This window comes from Gorilla gorilla, chromosome 21 (genome assembly GCF_029281585.2).
Source record: "Gorilla gorilla gorilla isolate KB3781 chromosome 21, NHGRI_mGorGor1-v2.1_pri, whole genome shotgun sequence".
Lineage (NCBI taxonomy): Eukaryota > Metazoa > Chordata > Mammalia > Primates > Hominidae > Gorilla > Gorilla gorilla.
The window spans coordinates 25,972,248-25,993,614 of record NC_073245.2 but is presented as its reverse complement, the minus strand read 5'-3'; the positions used below and the strand labels follow the sequence as shown (position 1 = coordinate 25,993,614).

General features: G+C 36.4%; 1 protein-coding gene across 5 annotated transcripts in view; it reads right to left on the bottom strand.

Annotated features, from left to right (window-relative positions):
• The window catches only part of MACROD2 (mono-ADP ribosylhydrolase 2), a 2,087,937-nt gene that overhangs the window by 54,961 nt on the left and 2,011,609 nt on the right, over positions 1-21,367 (bottom strand). For all 5 annotated transcript variants that reach the window (XM_055373553.2, XM_019017390.4, XM_031004864.3 and 2 more), the window contains 2 exons: positions 11,238-11,312; positions 10,880-10,972 (listed from right to left, as the gene is read on the bottom strand). In XM_055373553.2, the coding sequence (XP_055229528.2) occupies positions 10,880-10,972; positions 11,238-11,312 (168 nt within the window). The remainder of the gene's footprint in view (positions 1-10,879; positions 10,973-11,237; positions 11,313-21,367) is intronic.

The following is a 21,367-nucleotide window of genomic DNA, read 5'->3' as shown; positions in this document are numbered from 1 at the left end:
AGTTTAGAAGGATGGAGGGATTTACACCTGGAATTCAAGGATGGTTCAACATATGGAAATCAATAAATCTGATATACCACATTAACAAAATGAAGGATGAAAATCTTATGATCATCTGAATATATGCAGAAAAAGCATCTGACAAAATTAACCATTCTTTCATGATTAGGAAAAAAAACACTCAACAATTTGAGTGTAAGAGGAATGTACTCCAACATAATAAAGGCCATATATGACAAGCCCACAGCTGTCATCATACTCAATGGTAAAAAGCTGAAGGCTTTTCCTCTAAGGTCAAGAACAAGACAAAGATGCCCCTACTCACCACTTCTATGCAACATAGAACTAGAAGTCCTAAACAAAGCAATTAAGCAAGAAAAAGAAATAAAAGCCATTCAAATCAGAAAGGAAGAATTATGATTTTCACTATTTGTAGATGACATAGTCTTATTAAAAACCTTACAGATGCCAACAAAAAACTGTTAAAACTAATAAATTCATTAAACCTGCAGAATTCGAAATCAACAGAAAAATCAGGTGCATTTCTATACACTAGCAATGAATATCTGAAAATGAAATAAAGAAAACTATCCATTTATAGTAGCATCAGAAATAATAAAATACTTATGAATATATTTAACCAAGGCAGTGAAAAATCTGTATACTGAAAACTGTAAAATATTGATGGGAAAATTGAATAAGACACAAATAAATGTAAAGATATTCCATACTTATGAATCAAAAGAATTAATGTTGTTAAAATGCCCAAATACCTAAATCGATCTATACATTCAATGTAATCCCTACCACAATTTCAAGGGCATTTTTCACATAAAAAAAGAAAACAATCCTAACGCTCATATGGAAACACAAAATATCCCAAATAGTCAAAGTAATATTGAGAAAGAGGAAAAAAGCCGGAGACATCACACTTACTGATTTCAAACTACATTTCAAAGCTATAGTAATCAAAACAGTATGGTACTGGCACAACAACAGACACACAGACCAATAGAACAGAATTGAGAATCCCAGAAATAAACCCATGCATATAAAGTCAATTAATACTTGACAAGGATGTCAAGAACACACAACAGTGAAAGGATAGTCTCTTTCATAACTGATGCTGGGAAAACTGGATACCCACATAGAAAACAATAAAATTATACCTCTGTCTTATACCACTCACAGAAATTAACTTGAAATAGATTAAAAACTTAAATGTAAGACCTGAAACCGTAAAACTCATATAGAAGACATAGGAAAAAACTTCTCAGTGTTGGTCTTGGTAATGATTTTTTGGACATGACATCAAAAGCACAAGTGAAAAAAGCAAAAATAAATAAACAGATATTCATTAAACTAAAAAGCTTCTAAACAGAAAAGGAAATAATCAACAAGGTGAAAAGGCAACATATAAAATGGGAGAAAATATTTGTAAACCATATATATGATAAGGGGTTAATATCCCAAACATATAAGAATTATAATAAAACAGATTACCTGATTTAAAAAAGAAAATCTGATTAAACCAAAAATCAGTAAAGAGTTTGAGTCAGTAATCAAAAACCTCTCAACAAAGAAAAGCCCAGGACCAGGTTAATTCACTGGTGAATTACACCAAACATTTAAAGAAGAATTAATGACAATCTTACTCAAACTCTTTCAAAAAAACTGAAGAGAAGGGAAGACTTCCAAATTCATTTTATGGGGCCAGCATTATGTTGATACCGAGACCTCAATAGACATTTTTCCAAAGAAGACTTATAAATGGGCAATAGATATGAGATAAGGTGCTGAACATTACTAATCATCAGGGAATTGGAAATCAAAATCACAATGAGATATGACCTTACACTTGTTAGGGAGAGTTTCATTAAAAAGGCAAGAAAGAACTAACAAGTGTTGGTGAGGGTGTGGAAAAAAGGGAACCTTTTACACTGTTAATGGAAATGTAAATTAGTACAGCATTATGGAAAATAGTATGAGGTTCCACAAAAAATTAAAAATAGAATTACCAAATGATCCAGCCATCCCACTTCCGGCTACATATCTGAAGGAAGAGAAATCAGTAGCTTGATGTCTGCACTCTCGTGTTCATTGCAGCATTATTCATAATATCCAGGACACAGAAACAACCTAAGTGCCCATAGATGCATAAATAAATAGAGAAAAATGTGACACACACATACACACACACACACACACACACACACCTCACATTTGTATACATAATATGTATACAATGGAATATATATGTATAATGGAATATTACTCAGCCATAAAAAGAAGGAAATCCTGCCATTTGTGACAACATGGATGAAACTTGAGGGCATTATGCTGAGTGAAATAAGACACAGACAAACACTGTGTCATCTCATTTATATGAGGAATCTTAAAAAGTTAAAAAAAAAAAAAAAAAAAAAAGGCCTGGCATGGTGGCTCATGCCTGTAATCCCAGCACTTTGGGAGGCCGAGGCAGGCAGATCATGAGGTCAGGAGATCGAGACCATCCTGGCTAACACGGTGAAACCCCGTCTCTACTAAAAATACAAAAAATTTAGCTGGGCACGGTGGCGGGCGCCTGTAGTCCCAGCTACTCAGGAGGCTGAGGCAGGAGAATGGCGTGAACCTGGGAGGCGGAGCTTGCAGTGAGCCCAGATCGCGCCACTGCACTCCAGCCTGGGTGACAGAGCGAGACTCCATCTCCAAAAAAAATAATAACAATAAAACAAAAAGTTAAAAAAAAAAAAAGACTTACATCCTGAGCTCTATGCTTGGGATGAGCCCAGCAGTGGCTTTGTCTGTTTTCCTCAGTTTCAGTGATAGTGTCTATATAATTTCTGGCACATATTACATGTGCATTAAAAGCATTTGTGGAATGTATGAATAAAACCATTTATGACTTTCTTAGTTATACAATGTGCAGTAGGGTGCACTGATGTGCTAGTAAGGATCCCACTGCTAGTCATTAGAGTTAGTAGAAAAAAATAACTCAATTATATATCAATTGAGTATATCAAATATACTCAATTATATCACTTGTAATCAAGTTTCCATTTTCTAGTCTCAGTGTAGTAGTTTTCATTGTGAAATAAATAATACTATATTTCCTAATATAAAGTACACTGCTTTCACATCTTAACATCTTTGAAACAGTGAATTGTTACAAAATTTTTGTTGGTCAGGACACGATGATACAATTTATCATACCCATATATGCATTAGCATCAAAACCAAAAGTACTCAAACTTGCAGAATGAGTTTCAATGACTTGGGTGAAAATCTCTGAAAAATAATAAATATGGAGGGAGTTGGTGAATCAGGAGTGTTTTAACTGCCTCTAAGTAGAAGCAAAAAAGAAAAAATAGGCTAACTCTCTATATGATAGCAAGACAGACTTAAGTCTTAAGAGACTTACAAACCAATGAGTTTTAAATTCTTTATGAATTCTCTTAAGTTCTGAACCATCAAAGATACTGGCAGAGGACAATGTTGTGTAATAAAAACAGATATTGATGACTTTGACTGAAAGTGATTTAGAAGTAGGACCCTGAACCTGATGAAGTTTTAGCAGTATCATAACTAATTCCTTTAGCCTAACATTTTCTTTTTATGTATTCTCAAGAGTGATATATGAAAACGTTCTACATCTTGTTCGAAGAGTTTTTTTAAACATATAAAATAAAAATCCTAAATGATACAAAATTATTGTGTCTTACTTTAATAAGCAAGATTTTAGAAAATTTATTAATAATATGTAAAATAATGGTACATCTTACAACTGAGGCATCTTAGAAGTACAACTTCATCGACAGTGTGTGTACAACTATATTAAATGTAGAATAGCAGTACTTGCCATAAAACAATAGCAAGTAAACTAAAACCTCAGATGAAATTGGAAGCTACTGCCCTACTCTGATACTACCCTAGTATTTTATCACTGTCTATCAAATGTATCAAATAGTGAACAATAACAAATAAGTGAGGTGGTAAACAGGTTAAAAAAAGGGCAGTTTTGCCTTCAGTATACTGTCAAGAAAAATTGTCTAAGACTTGACAATGGATAAAAGAGATCCCTGGGTGTCACTGGGGTGGAAGGTTGGGTGTCACCCTCCAGACTCTGTGGGATTATCTGGTTCTATGAGGGTGTATTCCTTTGACCAGCTTTCTATTCACTAGAGTATTTTACACATCTGTACAGGTAGAAGGTAACATGTAGAAAACTTGTAGTAATGAAAATGAGACTTGTTCATATCAGTGAAAACGAATTTTGTCTGATAGAAAGAAAGGATATGTTGTATTGTCCTGTATGATATTAGCCAGTTTGGAAATTTTCAGTGCTCCTGAATTGTGTGTGATTGTATGGATATATTCAGTGTTTCTGAATGTGTGTGTATTATGGATCCATGTGTATATCCATATAGCCATAATTCCTAATCAATATACAGTGATGCATTGCTTAAGGTGAAGATACATTCTGAGAAATATGTTGCTAGGTGATTTCATGATGCAAACATCATAGAGTGTACTTACACAAACCTCGATGGTATAGCCTACTACATACCAAGGTTATATGGTATAGTCTATTGCTCTTAGGTTATAAACCTATACAGCATGTTACTGTGCTGAAGACTGTAGATAATTATAATACAATGGTAAGTATTTGTATGTCAAAACATATCTAAACATAGAAAAGGTACAGTAAAAATGTAGCATCATAATCTTATGGGACCACCGGGACATATATGGTCTGTTGTTGACTAAAATGTCACTGTATAGATGATAGATGGATTTTACACACACACACACACACACACTCTTCAAATTCTCTTTTGAACCAGTTTTAACATCTTAATGATTCCCTTACTAGTTAATCATTTAAATAAAATATTTTACTTGTATTGATTTTATAGTTGTATGACAGTCATAATTTTATCTTTCTGAAAATTTCAATTTAGCATTATATAATGTCTTTGGAAGGAAGTTAAATATAAGGAACAAATGTTAATAATTATACTCACTATCTTTAGAGAAGGTTAATTTTCTGAAGTATTTCAGGATAATATATGTAAAACCATATTATGTTTAGATGAAAGTACACGTTAATCTTTTTATTAGTCATGAAAAAAATTCAGGTACTTTATGCGCAGAGAGTTGTAGAACTCTAATTTGGCAGAGAGGAGTAAAAAGTTCAATATTTAAAGACAGAATTCCACTTATGTGAGTCATCTTTTGTTTCTGCAAATTATTTTGATAAACCACGTGGTTTGATAAGCCACATGGTTGTAGAATCATACACCTCAGGGCAAGACCAGAAGGACATAGGCATGATACAAACATAAACTGTAAATGAAACTGGAGTGTTAGGAAGTGCAAGAAATCAAAGACAAAGGGTGATGCAGGATGTAGCTGGATGCTGGAGACTTAGAAGAGATGGTCTCTTAGAATTCCCCAGATGGGCAAGCACAAGTTAATTACAAGTATTGACCCTAACATTCACTTAACCCTACACACATCCTTGAGTTTGTGGTACTGCACGGAGTGAAGGGATGAGAGGTGGTGGTGGTGTCTGAGTGGGAGCCATAGTGAGAACTAGAGACAGCTTACGATAAAAAGGAAAGGCAAAGGCTGAAGTGAGAACCAGAGACAGGAGCTTGGAGCCTGAGATGAGAAGAAATAAACCTGACACCAAAGAATTCTCAGAGATATTGGAAGGGATGATAGATTTCTCCTAACATGAAAAATAGAGGTTCAGGGCAAGTTTTTTCTAAATCTTTAAAGACAAGATGATTGCAGCAAGCTAGAGGATTTGAACAAACTCAAGAGGCCTACATAACTTTCTTACTGGGTAGATACATGTGAACTTTATACACGTATAATCTAACTTTACGCATGTACACATGCATATATGCTATCCACACCAACATCATTATTGTAGCAAGAAATCAAAGTGCAAGACAAAGTGCAGTGAATATACCTTTTATTCTTCTATGTTTTTTAACTTTAAAATTATAGGTCAGTTATGCAGCATAATTTGAATGAACTGGTTCTATATGTTTACATTGCATACATAGAGACATGTAGAAAACCTAAACAATTTAGCTTAAAACTTTATAATTTTTATGTTCAAGGTACTTAACCAATATGAGGAATTTCATTAGATACTAAAATATTCATAAAACCCAAACAGAGACCAGCATTTTTAATTTAACTGATATCCTACAACATAATTTTGGTTGTTGAATTTCAGATTCAAAATATTATTAAAAAAGAAGAAAACAAATGGTAAAGCTGCCCTAGAAAACTAAATAATGGTGCTGCTAATATGAATAATATAGTATTACTAAACTTGACTTCATTTGAAAAAAGATACAAAGACTTTCTGGAAGTAGAATGTTCCAGTAAGTTTGTTATTCAACATGCAAGTGTATATAGTATTTTGCATGAATCAAAAATATGCCTGAGCAATGATTCTTTATAGCCAAGAACACAGTCTGTATATGATGGCCCAAGTGTTAGGTATTCTATTCCCAGGGACATGTCCACTGTGCTATTGTGTAATACACAGGTATTCTGTGTATGGCAACACTGCTAGTGCGAGGTCTGCTTTTCAAGGAGAGAAGAAAGGGCTCTGCCAGTGATGTAAGAATCCTGTGAGAAATGGAAAACACCAAGGGCTATACAGGGGTGCTTTGTAGATGAGATAAACCTCTAATGGATTTGATTGGTAGAAGCAGAAGAGAAAGTCCCTCACTTGCTATGTGTTCACTAAAAGATGAAATCATAGCCAGAGGAGTTGCAAAAAAAGATGTTTCCCACATGGACTAAGAAAGATGGTGATGGAAATCCAGCTTGGTTCTGAGCAGAGTTTCTGTGTAAACCCACCTTGAGCTAAAAGGCATTCCCCTCCCCCTTTAAAGTATCTTTAGGGAATAATTAGCTGTCCAATCATTGGTAAGTCCTAATATATTTGGCTGATTTTTTTGCCTGGCCTAGGGCACCTCTATATTTTTATCAATAGGGTACAATAACTAAAACTGAGGAAAACCTATGATTTCAGCTTTCAGCATGGCTGACCATTGGCTCCCATGCCATCGCTCCTGTTTCACCAAGAATGTGGTTCTTCAGAGTTGGCCTTCTAAGAAAATTTATAAAACTGGAGAACCTTATAATTGCAATTTTGAGTTCATGCGCCTCATTATTACCCTAGAGACTGGGATTCTTCGAAGTTTAAGGATTGCCAGGAATCACGCAGGCAGGGGTAGAAGCCATGGCTGTCTGTACACTATGTCTCAAGGTCATGCTGGTCAGACCATGCTTGGTTCAAAACATGAACCTAAGGGCATGATACTTTACACTTGTCACTGGCTTGCACTTAACTCTTTACTTGCACACCTGCCCATATGCATCTTTTTCTAAGAAAACATTAAACCATAATATACTTTAAGTCTCTGTCAACATTTTGCTCAATCTTAGGTAAACAGACAAAGGATTACTATTCCACACTACACTTATTAACTGATATGAAAAATTATTGGGACCAAATGTATTCATTCTGTTTAACACTTAGAGAAAAAAATATCCAATATATATCATAATAAAACATATATGAAAATTTTGTGAAATAACTCGATGTTGATACAGTTAAGATTTTATGTCAAATATTTCTAAATTTGCCCAAATAAAAAATGTAAGAAAGATGTTTTAATGCTGACTTTATATTTTATACTAAAACATGAGATCCTTTTCAGAGGAGATCTTCTATAATATTACTTTCCTATTTGGTTATTAACCTAAATGACGTTATTTGACTGGATTTCATATGTGTTGCAGGTCCTGCTGGGAAATCATAAAACTGGGCTCATTTAGGAAGAGGCAACGTGGCTATATCAGAAAAGCTGCCATATGTGAAACCTCACTTCCTGCCTGTTGAAATTTTTGTATTTCAGGTCTCCCAGGGACATGTCCACTGTGCTATTGTGTAATTTTATCAGCATGAACTTCTGCTGAATATTTTTCCTTCTTTTCAAAATCCATATTTTAGTAGAACTAACTTCAAAACTTAATGTTGCAACATCTGTGCCCATACACCTGGGAGCCATAGAAGATGTATCCTGAAGATTATCTACATTTTCTAATCTTATAAAATGCTACAAAAAGAGAGAAAAAGGTTATATATTTTTCCTGGTCTGGATTTTTTTTTTTAAAGGAATCACTTTCTGCCTCCTGAAAAGGAGTCTTAAAATAAAAGAGAACGAATACTTCTAAAGCTATAAAGAATATCTTTACAAATGTAATAAAATACTCATTTGTTTTGTTTACAGATAATTCTTAATACATACGTACAACTTTCCATTAAGACACTATTTTGTGAATACAAAATCTGGAGCTATAGCCTCAAAATGTTTTCAAACAAGACTTTTTAATAACTAAATAAAAAGAAAGTAAAAAAAATTCCTACTTTGAATTTATTTACTACTTTTCTTTTGTGGATCTATCAACAGCTCAATGGTTTCTTTTTTAAAAAATAGAAGTTATGGTTGTATTTATTTCTCAATGGAAGATTGAGATACTGACAAACAAGAAAGTGTTTATGAATGGAGAGAAATGCCTTCCACCTGGCTTCCTTCTATTAGTTGTTTTATCTCTTTAGAATAAAATACGCAGCAATGTAAAGAGTTTAGAGCATATCAAAACTGCTGGCCTGAGATGGTGCTCCCAACCAAATGGATAGAACCAGTTGTTGTTGTTGAAAGATAATGTAAAATATGTGACTTTCTACAGATTCAAAATAGTGAAGAAGGATGATAAATGGACTTGGGGAAATCACATGTGGATTTTCTTGACTTTGTCATCAATTTATCAAATTATGATAAATACTAAATACTTATGGAGTGCATTCTATGTGTCATGCATTGTTTTAATTGCTTTGCACATTTTACTTATTAAATTTTCACCATAAATATATGTGACAGGTACTTTTGCCATCATCATCTTACAGATGAAGAACCTGAAGCAGATAGGTTAAGTAACTTGTCCAAAGTCACCCAGCTTGTCAATGGTGGAGCAGAGCTACTCCAGAGCACCATGAATCTACATTGCCTCCTTTTCCTATGAGTACTTTTCACTTGGCTGCAAAGTATAAGATGACAAATGTGATGCATTTAAAATTATTTCAAATTTAAACACCAGAAATATTCAAGGCAGGACCAAGTGAAATATCTATAATAAAGATGGGAAGAGAAAATGTGGTTAATTCAAGACTACCAGCATTAGTCATCTTACAGTGAAAAGTCAAATTTTAATAAAGAAATTCAACCTCATAGTTGCTAAAAGCAAGTAGCAGAATTTCACCTTGCTTTTTTCCCACATGCTATTCCACCATTATCAGAAAAAGATTGGCATATTTACAAGGAAGAGAGGAAAGGTGGGTATTTAATTCTTCAGTCATCAGAGTAGTGTTCAATGCTTGGGAAGGCTCTGGGAGAAGGGAAACATGTCAATGTGCCGAATGCCAGCTTTTTTCTTATAGGTCAAGTCAAAAGAGGAAAACGTACAGCTGTTTGATTTTCCTCTTTACCATTTGCATTTCTTGAAATGCAATAAACAGAGCAAACAATTTCTGCTATAGAGAAATTAAGCTAACATGCACAGCATTGTCTATTTTACATTTTTAAACTACAATTGAAGAGAGCAATACCATACATCTGATTCTGAGTAAGGGTTGTATCATTTCTCAGTTATCAATATTAGACATGAAATAACTTTGAATATACTCTTTATTTGACTTGACAGGAATGTGGAGTCATGAGTCTGAACTAGGATTTGCAATAGAGAAAAGCTTATTAGAGGCATAGACATGGAAGAATATTGTACTGTAAATGCAGTCAACATTTTAAAAGTGTCAAAATCTCTAACATGGTTTAGCAATTAAACTGTCAATGCCCCTGCCAAGAAGAGTTCATAATTTGGAAGCTGTAGTTGCTATTGACCTGATTTTACAATTGAGATCATGTCTGAGTTTTAATTTGGAAACAAAATTGATCACCGTGTTCTATAAACAAGGCCTGTCAAGTTATTACTCTGCAACTGCTTTGAAAATACATATTTATTTAAGAGCAGTATGATTTATGATATACTGTAACAAAAATTATTTTATTAGCTTCTTTTAAGAGATTGTTTATATTTAAAAATTGAATTCTTTAAGTTCTTCAATTAACACTAAATTAATCAGAATAGTTTTTTTAAACACATTTTTAAAAATATTTCTATCTTCACTCCAATACATTGGCTTTTTGCCCCAAATGCTGCTTTAATATTTAAGGAGTGTTCATTCCTCTTGAGTTTTCAGAAATCATTATAATGCTCACTTTTTTTAAAAAACAGTATTCAATATGATTGCATCCCAATATTAGCAAGCAAGATTGCAATTTAGGTTCATATAACATGCATATTTTATATAAATTGTTTCTTTCATCACTACTATACTAAGGAAGACAGATGAAATCAATACAAAAAGGCCAGTCTATTTGCTTTAAAGCCATTTCAGATTTTGTATGAACTTTATCCCTCTAGTCCATAGTTTTGATTTCCTATAGGCTTTCTCAATACTGTAATTTTAAAAATTTAAATTGAATCTAAATGAATAACAAAAACATCTTTATGCTATATGTAATTGCTATAAGTCTTCCGAGTATTTTCTTTTGCTACTTCTAGATTTTATTCTACTTTCAAATGGAGATTTGGGGTTAAGGAAATGTTCGTTTTCTCCCTTTACAAACTGTAATTGCATGAGAATAACTTTGATGGTTGAATTCTAGGCAGGAATCCAGAGAAACTCTCCATTCTTGATGGGTTAATTTAAGAGCAGTCCTACCTTTTTCACCTTCTTTTTCTTCTTGGTCATCTGTTAATGGAATCACTTCTGGTTGCTCCACAATCACGGCATCTTCTTGGTTTGATGAAAGTTCTAAATAGAATGAGACAGATGGACACTCAGGGTTGTTTTAGTTGGAATCATTGAGAGAATACTGTGACTATGGTATAGAAAAGTTAGAGTTCTTTTTTCCCCCTTCAAGTTTCAATAGGTACACCAAGTTGAACACTATTGCTATCCTCCAGTAATCATTGCCTAAAACACACACACATACCACGCACACACACAGGTATATATAGAAGTCATGGTTCACAGTTTCATCTCATTCTCTGATAACAATATATTTTGGTTTCAGTACCTTCTGTTTCCATATATGAGCTCTGCGATTCTGTTTCAATTTTTATTTCATTCTTCGTTGAATCATTCTCTTGTCCTGTTCAAAACAGTGATTGAAAAATAAAAGAAATGTGATATGCATGACCGTAGCTTTATTCCTAACCTTCAGAAACCATGCTTTAATCATGCATGGAGAGATAGAGAACAGTTTTGAAACCAAAGGGCAAAGATACAATTTTTCTAATCATCAGATTTATGTCAATTATTTTCTGAGAAATATCCTGATAATTTAGGAAAAAATCTTTTTTTTGGAAACTGATGCGAAATTGGCATACTTACTTAGCTTATGAATGCACAGGATATGGATAGAGGACACAACCTGGAAATTTTCAAATTTTACAATAATTTCTGGGCTGTATGGGTTAACTACATTTAATTTCCTTTTAAGATACAAATATTTCCCATAGTGAGGATTCCTAGAAAATGAAAACACTACTTGCACTTTCATTTTTCCATCAACAGAGCATAAAAAAAACTTGAGTAATGTGGGCACAAGGGAACTGGGAGGATAACAGCTCTGAGGGAAGAGAGAGACCCTCTCATATTGCTTTATATTGTTTTATACTCAGTACCTGTTTTAAGAGAAAAACAAGGAAGTAAAACCAAAGACAGGCAGCCTGGCGCCAGGCCCGAAACCAGGCCTAGGCCTGCCTGGCCTAAACCCAGTAGTTAAAAATCAACTCATAACTTAGAAACCGATGTTATTCATAGATTCGAGACATTGTATAGAAGAACACTGAAACTCCCTGCCCTGTTCTGTTTCACTCTGACCACCAGTGCATGCAGCCCCGTCACGTACCCCCTGCTTGCTCAAATCAATCACGACCCTTTCATGTGAAATCTTTAGTGCTGTGAGCCCTTAAAAGGGACAGAAATTGTGCATTTGGGGAGCTCGGATTTTAAGGCAGTAGCTTGCCGATGCTCCCAGCTGAATAAAGCCCTTCCTTCTACAACTCGGTGTCTGAGAAGTTTTGTCTGTGGCTCATCCTGCTACATTTCTTGGTTCCCTGATGGGGAAACGAGGTAACTGACGGACAGCCGAGGCAGCCCCTTAGGCAGCTTAGGCCTGCCCTGTGGAGCATCCTGCGGGGGACTCCGGCCAGCCTGAGTGACAGGATCCAAAGAGCACTCCCGGGTAGGAAATTGCCCCAGTGGAACACCTTGCCAGAGCAGCGCGTAGCAGGCCCCCGTGGAGGATTAACACAGTGGCTGAACACTGGGAAGGAACTGGCACTTGGAGTCCAGACATCTGAAACTTGGTAAGACTAGTCTTTGGAACTTGCTCCACTCCATCTGAGTGGAAGAGTGGCCTGATCACCCACGGTGTGCCTGCATTGGCACTGTTGTTCTGGTTTTGACTTGACTTGAATTGCTAGATACTTTGGTTTTGGTTTTGACTTGTCTTGAATCTTTTGGAACTCGGATTTTGAATTTCGTGATTTTGGTTTACTATAAATGGTAAAAGTGTGTGTGTGCCCTCCATACCCGTTCTTTGTCTTGTGGTGAGTGTGTGTGGTGTGCGCATGGTATTTTGTCTCAGGAAAAAAAACAAAAACAAAAACAGGTCCGGTGTAAGTAAGCCCACCCTACTAGGAACTATGTTAAAAAATTTCAAGAAAGAATTTAAAGGAGATTATGGTGTTACTGTGACACCAGGAAAACTTAGAACTTTGTGTGAAATAGACTGGCCAGCATTAGAGGTAGGTTGGCCATCAGAAGGAAGCCTGGACAGGTCCCTTGTTTCAAAAGTACGGCACAAGGTAACCTGTAAGCCAAGGCACCCAGGCCAGTTCCGTACATAGACAGTTACAGCTAGTTTTAGATCCCCTTCCCCCCAACAGCAGTTAAGAGAACAGCAGCTTAAGTGGCTGGAAGAGGCAAGGAAAGACCAGCAGAGAGAAAAAGAGGCCATCTATACCAATTCTAAGTTAATTCAGACTAAACAAGGTCTTATTAATAGCAAAGGATAATTGAAATCCCAACTTACAAGGTTTTCAACAAAAGTGAAGTTTGCTAAAAGTTAACAGCGTAACATGTATTATAGTAACTTCTAATCTTGTGGCCTTAGACAGTCTAGTCCAAAGACATAAAGAAAGTTTGCTTTAAAAAAAAAAAGGGCGGGGAGGCAAAATTTATGTAAAATGAGTGTTATATAGTAAATTCTTGTCCTGAAATAAATTAACTAGTTGTTTAAAGAAAAAAATATAATAAGTCAAAAAGTTAAGACATGTTGAAAAATTGTCTGCAAAAGTCGTGAAAGAATAAATGTTATAAAAAATTTATGCAAAAAATGTTGTATAATTTAAAAGTAATAAGGCCTCCTGAGTACCATTAAAGAAACAGTTTATGTGCAAGGTGTATAAGAAAAGTAAAATATACCTTTAGTAAAAAAATTATAAAAGGACATAAAAATGTGGATTTTTACCTACATTAAAAAGTTAAAAAAATTATTGTTTTAAAAATTTAAGCAAGTTTTAAAACGTTAATTGTAAAGAAAATTCTGTGTGTAAACATATTAGCTAAAGTTAAAAAGATATCACCCAGTTTTTCTGTGAACTGGACATTAAAGTAAAAATGCGACAGGTTTTTCTTAAAGCATCAACCCGCTCTTTAACAAAAATTATAAAAAGTTAAAAAAAAGTCTATAAAATCTTACCTTATGGTCAAACATAAAAAATTAGATAAATATGTCTACAAGGTTTTATTAAAATTGAGTTTAACATTAATAACACACTAATATAAAAGTAAAATTTAACTTATCTAGTATAAAAATCATATAAGAAACATTATTAAATATAAAATAGTATTTAGCTTTCTTTAGTCTAAAAACTAACAAAAATAGGTGCTAAAGGAAACATTCATTTTACTAAAGGATCATAGAAGTTAAAGACTTAAAACAAACTTTGGCAATTAAGACTGCATACCAAGAATGCAAATGCCTGGTTGAAATGGATCAAATATTCCATCTGCACATTAAACAAAAGCAATTGTTATGATTGTGTACATGGCAGGCCAGAGGCCTGTCCCCCTTCCACTAAGGTGGTCCTCCAGTCGACCAGGCGTAGGCTGCGTGGTAGCTCTTTTCCGAGATTCTACAGCCTGGAGTAATAAATCATGCCAAGCTCTCTCTGCTGTATCCCAAAGTCCCTGCAGGTCAGCACCTGAGGTCCATCCAGCTTCTGTCTCCCAACACTAAGTTCACTTTGTGTCTCTCACAGCAAGGAGGAGACTTAGCATTCCTTGGAGACCTGAATGGATGCAGTAAGCTTAAGAATTTTCAAGAGCTTATCAATCAGTCAGCCGTTGTTCATCCCCAAGCAGATGTGTGGTGGTATTGTGGTGGACCTTTACCGGGCACTCTGCTGAATAACTAGAGTGGCACTTGTGCTTTAGTCCATTTGGCTATCCCTTTCACCCTGGCATTTCATCAACCAGAGGAAAAACAAAAAATAAGACATCGTAAAGCCAGAGAAGCCCCTTATAGGTCTTTCAACTCTCACATCTATTTAGATGCAATTGGAGCCCCACAAGGAACACCAGATCAATTTAAAGCTTGAAATCAAATAGTTACAGGATTTAAGTCAATATTTTAGTAGATGACAGTCAATAAAAATGTAGATTAGATAAACTACATCTATTACAACCAACAGCAACGAGCTTTTCATGAGTTAAAAAGAAAAACTCATGTTGGCCCCAGCCCTGAGGCTACCTGACCTGACAAAACTCTTTACACTCTATATGTCAGAAAGAGAAAAAATGGCAGTTGAAGTTTTAACCCAGACTGTAAGGCCCCGGCCAAGGCCAGTGGCCTATCTCTTGAAACAACTAGACGAGGTTTCCAAAGGCTGGCCCCCATGTCCAAGCGCCCTGGTAGCAATGGCCCTGTTAGCACAAGAAGCAGATAAGCTAACTCTTAGGCAAAACCTAAACATAAAGTCCTGCCATGCTGTGGTGATTTTAATAAATACCAAAGGACACCATTAGCTAATGAATGCTAGACTAACTAGATACCAAAGCTTGCTCTGTCAAAATCCCCACATAACCATTGAAGTTTGCAACACCCTAACCCCGCCACCTTACTCCTGGTATCAGAGAGCCCAGTTTAACATAAAATGTGTAGAGGTGTTAGACTCAGTTTACTCTAGTAGGCCCAACCTCCAAGACCACCCTTAAACATCAGTAGACTAGGAGCTACACGTGGATAGGAGCAGCTTCGCCCACCCCTGCAAAGTGACTCTGAAAAAGACGACAAGCCCTGCTCCAGTCACACCCAGAAGCTGACTGGTCCACACATGGCCAAAGCATGAAGAAACTCATCGCAGGACTCATTTTCCTTAAAATTTAGACTTGTACAGTAAAGACTTCAACTGACCTTCCTCAGACTGAGAACTGTTCCCAGTATATACATCAAATCACTGAAGTGAGACAAAAGATTGCTACAGTCCTATTATTTTATAGTTATTATAAATGCCTAGGAACTCCAAAAAGAACCTGTTTGTACAATAACACTCAGCACAAAGTATGTAATCCAGGAAGTGACCTGCCCAATGTGTGCTATGACCCCTCTGAACCCCCCATGATCACAGTCTTTAAAGTAAGATTAAGGACTAGTCCTTTTCTAGGTGACACAAGTAAAGTAATAGCTAGAACAGAAGAAAGAGAGGTCCCCAAAAATGTAACCTTAAAATTTGACGCTTGTGTTGCTATTGATAGTAAGCAGCATAGAATAAGATGCAGTTCTCTAGATGAGGGAAAAAAAATTACACAGCAAAAAAAAAAGTATGTCTGTCAAGAATCATATTTATGTAAAATGTGTCAATACTGGTCTTGTGTCATTTAGGCTACTTGAAAAGAAGATTAAAAAGATCCTGTTAGGCTTCAAAAAAGAAAAGTCAGCCCCTCCTGCACGAGTGAGAACTGTAACCCTTTAGAATTAGTCATCACAAACCCCTCAGACCCAAAATAAAATTAAAAAAACAATATGTATCATTAGGCATTGATAGAAAAAGACTAGACCCTAGCATAAACAACCTAATAAGAAAGGAGGTTCAAAGACGCTCTCCAGAACCAGTATTTCAGACTTTCTATGATGAACTAAATGTGCCAGTACCTAAGATTCCAGGAAAGACTAAAAATTTGTTTTTTGCAATTAGCTGAGCATGTAGCCCAGTCTCTAAATGTCACTTCATGTTATGTTTGTAGAAAAACTGTAATAAGAGATCAATGGCCATAAGAAGCCCCAGAATTAGTTTCTACAGACCCAGTTCCTGATGGATTCTCGGCCCAAAAGAATCACCCTGATCATTTCTAAGTTCTAAAAGTCTCAATTATTGCATAGCTAAAAAAAAACAAAAACAAAAACAAAAAACAGGAAAAGAATTCACTCATTCCGTAAGATAACTTAGTTGTCTAAAGCAAAAACTGTAAAATGATACCGCAAAAAACAGTTACATGGTGGAGTTCCAGTTACACAGAAAGAGATCTACTCAGTAAATTTCCAAGGTTGCAGACTGTCTAGGCCCACCCAGAATTCCACCAGGACTAGCCTGACCCTACCAGGTTATACTGGATATGTAGACACAGAGCCTATGCTAAGGCGCCTGACCGGTGGACAGGTAGTTGTGTTATTGGCACCATTAAACCATCTTTCTTTTTACTGCCCATAAAAACAGGCGAACTCCTAGGCATTCCCTGTCTATGCTTCCTGCGGAAAACAAAGCATAGCCATAAGTAATTAAAAAGATGATAAATGGCCCACTAAAAAAAAAAATTATACAATACTATAGGCCTGCCACTTAGACACAAGATGGCTCATAGGAATACTGGACCCCCATTTACATGCTCAACAGAATCATACGGTTGCAAGCTGTTTTAGAAATCATCACTAATAAAACCGGTCAAGCCTTTACTATTCTGGCCCAGCAAAAAACTCAGATAAGAAATGCTATCTATCAAAATGGATTAGCTCTCAAGTACTTGCTAGCAGCTAAAAGAGAAGTCTATACGAAATTTAACCTTACTAATTACTGTCTACACATAGATAATCAAAGGCAAGTAGTTAAACACATAGTTAAAAATATGACAAAACTGACACATGTGCCTGTACAAGTGTAGCACAGATTCAACCCTAAAGACATGGTTAGAAGGTGGTTCCCAGCACTAAGAGGACTTAAAACTCTTATAATAGGAGTTATAATAGTAATAAAAACCTGCTTACTGCTCCCTTGTTTGCTACCTGTGCTTCTTTAAATGATAAAAAATCTTCATCGCTACCTTAGTTCACCAAAATGCTTCAGCACAAGTGTACTATATGAATCACTATCAATCTATTGAACAAAAAAAATAAGTAGCAAAAATAAGAGTGAGAACTCCCACTAATAAAAAGTGAGAGTCTCAAAAGGGGGAAATGAGGGAAGAGAGAGACCCTCTCATATTGCTTTATATTGTTTTATACTCAGTACCTGTTTTAAGAAAAAAACAAGGAAGTAAAATCAAAGACAGGCAGCCCTGCACCAGGCCGGAAACCAGGCCTGGGCCTGCCTGGCCTAAACCCAGTAGTTAAAAATCAACTCATAACTTAGAAACCGATGTTATTCATAGATTCCAGACATTGTATAGAAGAATATTGTGAAACTCTCTGCCCTGTTCTGTTTCACTCTGACCACCGGTGCATGCAGCCCCTGTCACGTACCCCCTGCTTGCTCAAATCAATCACGACCCTTTCATGTGAAATCTTTAATGTTGTGAGCCCTTAAAAGGGACAGAAATTGTGCATTCAGGGAGCTTGGATTTTAAGGCAGTAGCTTGTCGATGCTCCCAGCTGAATAAAGCCCTTCCTTCTACAACTTGGTGTCTGAGAAGTTTTGTCTGCGGCTCGTCCTGCTACAGCTCAACCAATCTCTTAGGACACATACTAAATACAGCAAAGGTCAGGAGAGAATTCAGCCAACTCTTGATTACTCTTAGGTTGATTATCTAGTAATGGTTTTTCTTCCACACCCCTTGGCTTCTCCTCCTACCCTCCCCCGTAGCGTTTAAAACATTTAAGTGCTCATTAAGAGAGGAAATTGAAATCTGTCCATTTTGCCTCTGGCTAATGAAAGATTTTGTGCTGAGGATACTTAACTATGCAATTTTTAAAAAAACATTCTAGAGCTAGGGTTGGTTATAGGTGCAAAGCAGATTCAGAGGAGCTTGGACTCTTTGCCTGAGTCCATCCCTGTGGTGGCATTATGGTTTCAACTTGTCTCTACTTCTTCCTAAAAGAGGATTATATTTCCCTGTCTGTGACAATGTGACATGCAGCAGCCCTTGTGGGACAAGTGTATGTTCCCACATTGACACAGGCCTGTTCATGTGACTTGTTTAGAAATGGCACTGGAACAGACATCATGTGTACTGCAACCAAGCAGAAGCCTTAAGATCCATTGTATGTTGCCTGCAGCTTTTTTGCTCCTAATAAACCATGTTCCTTCATCTAGATCCTGAACAGAAAGCATGTGGAACACAGCCAACCTGGGCTAAGTAGAGACACAACCAGCCTTTGTTGTTGAGCCCCCAGTGAGACTTTTGGGGTTATTTGTTACTGCAGCAAAGCTGACTTATACAACCCCTCATCTTACAGTTTCCTCTTTGATACAATTATTTTTAAACTGCCCATGATACTATTTCCCCTTGATTCATTCTCTGCTAGCATGACCTGGATAAGGGAAAAATTATGTTTTTTGTGTGATATCCACTCCTCCTGAGCTCAATTTTAATCAAAAGGATCCAATAAAATAATTAAAACTAAAGCATGTTTATCTATTTGATCATTGAATATAAAAACCTCAAGCTGTTTTTGATGATTTTCTTCCATCACTCCTGAAGTTTAATGAAATGCCATCTTTATGGTTCTGCAAAATATTTCGGTTTTCCCACTTTCTAGTCTCCTGCCTTCTTTCCTCATTTAGGGATATATCATCTGTCTCTTGGATCTTTCATTTTCTTCTCCTATATTCTATTTTGTGATTTGATAGCAGAAAGGCCTTTTAAAATTTGAACTTGATCAAGACCTTTCCACTTTTGAAAAAACCCATTCATCCTCATTCTTCCCCATTGCCACTCAAAGTTGTAAGGTTAGCTGAGAGAAACGACGAGAGAGAGAGAGAGAGAGAGAGAGAGAGAGAGAGAGAGACCCAAGGTCAGGCAAGTAAGTTTATTAGCCTGCCGGGCTGCTCCACCACAGTCAGCAGAGGCAGCCCTGAGCTTACAAAATGAGGGGTTTATATGGTGGAGAGAGACCCTGGGGTTCTTTGTCGGTTAACTTTACCACATATCATCTCGTGACCAGCTTACAATATAGGGATTTACAAGAGGGTGTAACTTAGGTTTATCCACGTTTCTCATGACCTCCCCCATGCCACCCGGAGGGCTGTAAGCAAGTCTGGCGACCTTGCTGTAGTGCCTAGATAAGGGTCCAGGAATGCAGCTGCAGAGTATTCGGAGTAAGGGTCAGCTGCATTGTTTTGGGGGAGGGGGGTGGTCCTGGGGCAGCTTGTCCCTAACAAAAGTATGGTCCATGGACAAGCAACACTGGAATTACCTGGGAGCTTTTCAAAAATGCAGAATTTCAGGCCTCATCACAGACCTACAGAATCAGAGCCTGCATTGTATAACAAGATGTCCATGTGATTTGCATGTAAGTTAAACCTTGAGAAGCACTGGCCTGAAGATGTAAGTGAATCTGCAAATATTGATCCCATAAAAATGCCAGACTGTCCCTAGATACTTCACACGTAATCTCTAATCATCACATTACCTCTGGAAAGTAAGTGCTGTGATCTCAGTTCTGCTTTCAAGAATCATAACCAGCTCTACCTGACTACAATCCCTCTTTTCTTTTTGTTTTGCCTGGAAATGTCTTTATTTTGCTTTTTAGCTTTTAAAATTGAGATCTACTTGCATATAGTAAAATGTACAAACCTTAAGTGTATATCTTTATGACTCTTTAGATACATACACATGAATTTTCCTAATTACCATCCAGATCCTGATCACACCGTGATGTAGTTGTGTCTGTGTTTGTCTCGCTTACCAGATTAAGAGAGAAATTTTGTTTTATTCATATTTTCCTTCCCAGCACCCATTTAATAAGGAGTCATCAATCAATGTCTATTTAATTGGACCTCTATTAGAGTACTCATCAAGGTCTGTAAATAGTTATTAAGGACTATAACTTACTGTCTCTTGCATCCTTTAACAACAAGGTAAAGTCTTGTATGCTACTAAGCACTCCACACATTATATTTGTTGCAGAGAACCCTGGAATGGGAATAAAGATAACTGGATGTTTTAGGCAAATCACAACCTCTTTGACCTTTAATTTCGTCATCTATTGAAAAGAAAAAAGGCTGTGGAACGAGATAATCTCCTAGGTTCATAGCTATGTCTTCAGATGAAGTTTCCAGTCACGTTGACGTTTGTTTATTGGGTGGATGATACTGAGAGGGAACCTTCACTGTTTGTTTATTGAGTGAGATTCATTCTCTATCACTGTTGCTATAGGGAACTGGCCATTGCACCTAATCATCGCACCAGGTCATTGCAAGGACCTTTAACTTACTATTTGTGATCTGGCTTCGTCTATATCATGAAGGGAAAGGGTAGAGCATCCAGAGAGGGGAAAAGGCCAAAATCTGTATTCCTGTGTGTCCCCTGGTCCCAGTGCTCCACCTGATAAATTTTCAGAGGGATTCAATCAAGAATGAGCAGGTCCCCATTTAATAGAGCCTGGGGCACTGCTGAAAAGGTGGGCCTGCTTGAGGTGTCAACCTGAGTCTGTTGATGAACACCAGGGAATTTCTGTGACTTGTAAGGCTTGACCCTTCACTTTGAGGATAAAGTGCTATTTCAAATATCTCTTGGAATATTTCTCTTCCTTGCCCTCTAAACCTGTCTCTACTCTTGATCTGTTTCACCTGTGTGCTTTACATATTTTGACAATCTTTTCTTGAAATAGAATTTTTTTTCTCATTTTTCTTAAATAAAGTTAGTTAAAAATGGGGGAAGAAACAAAACAAGGTGTCCAGCTTTGAAAACGAGGCAGGCTTT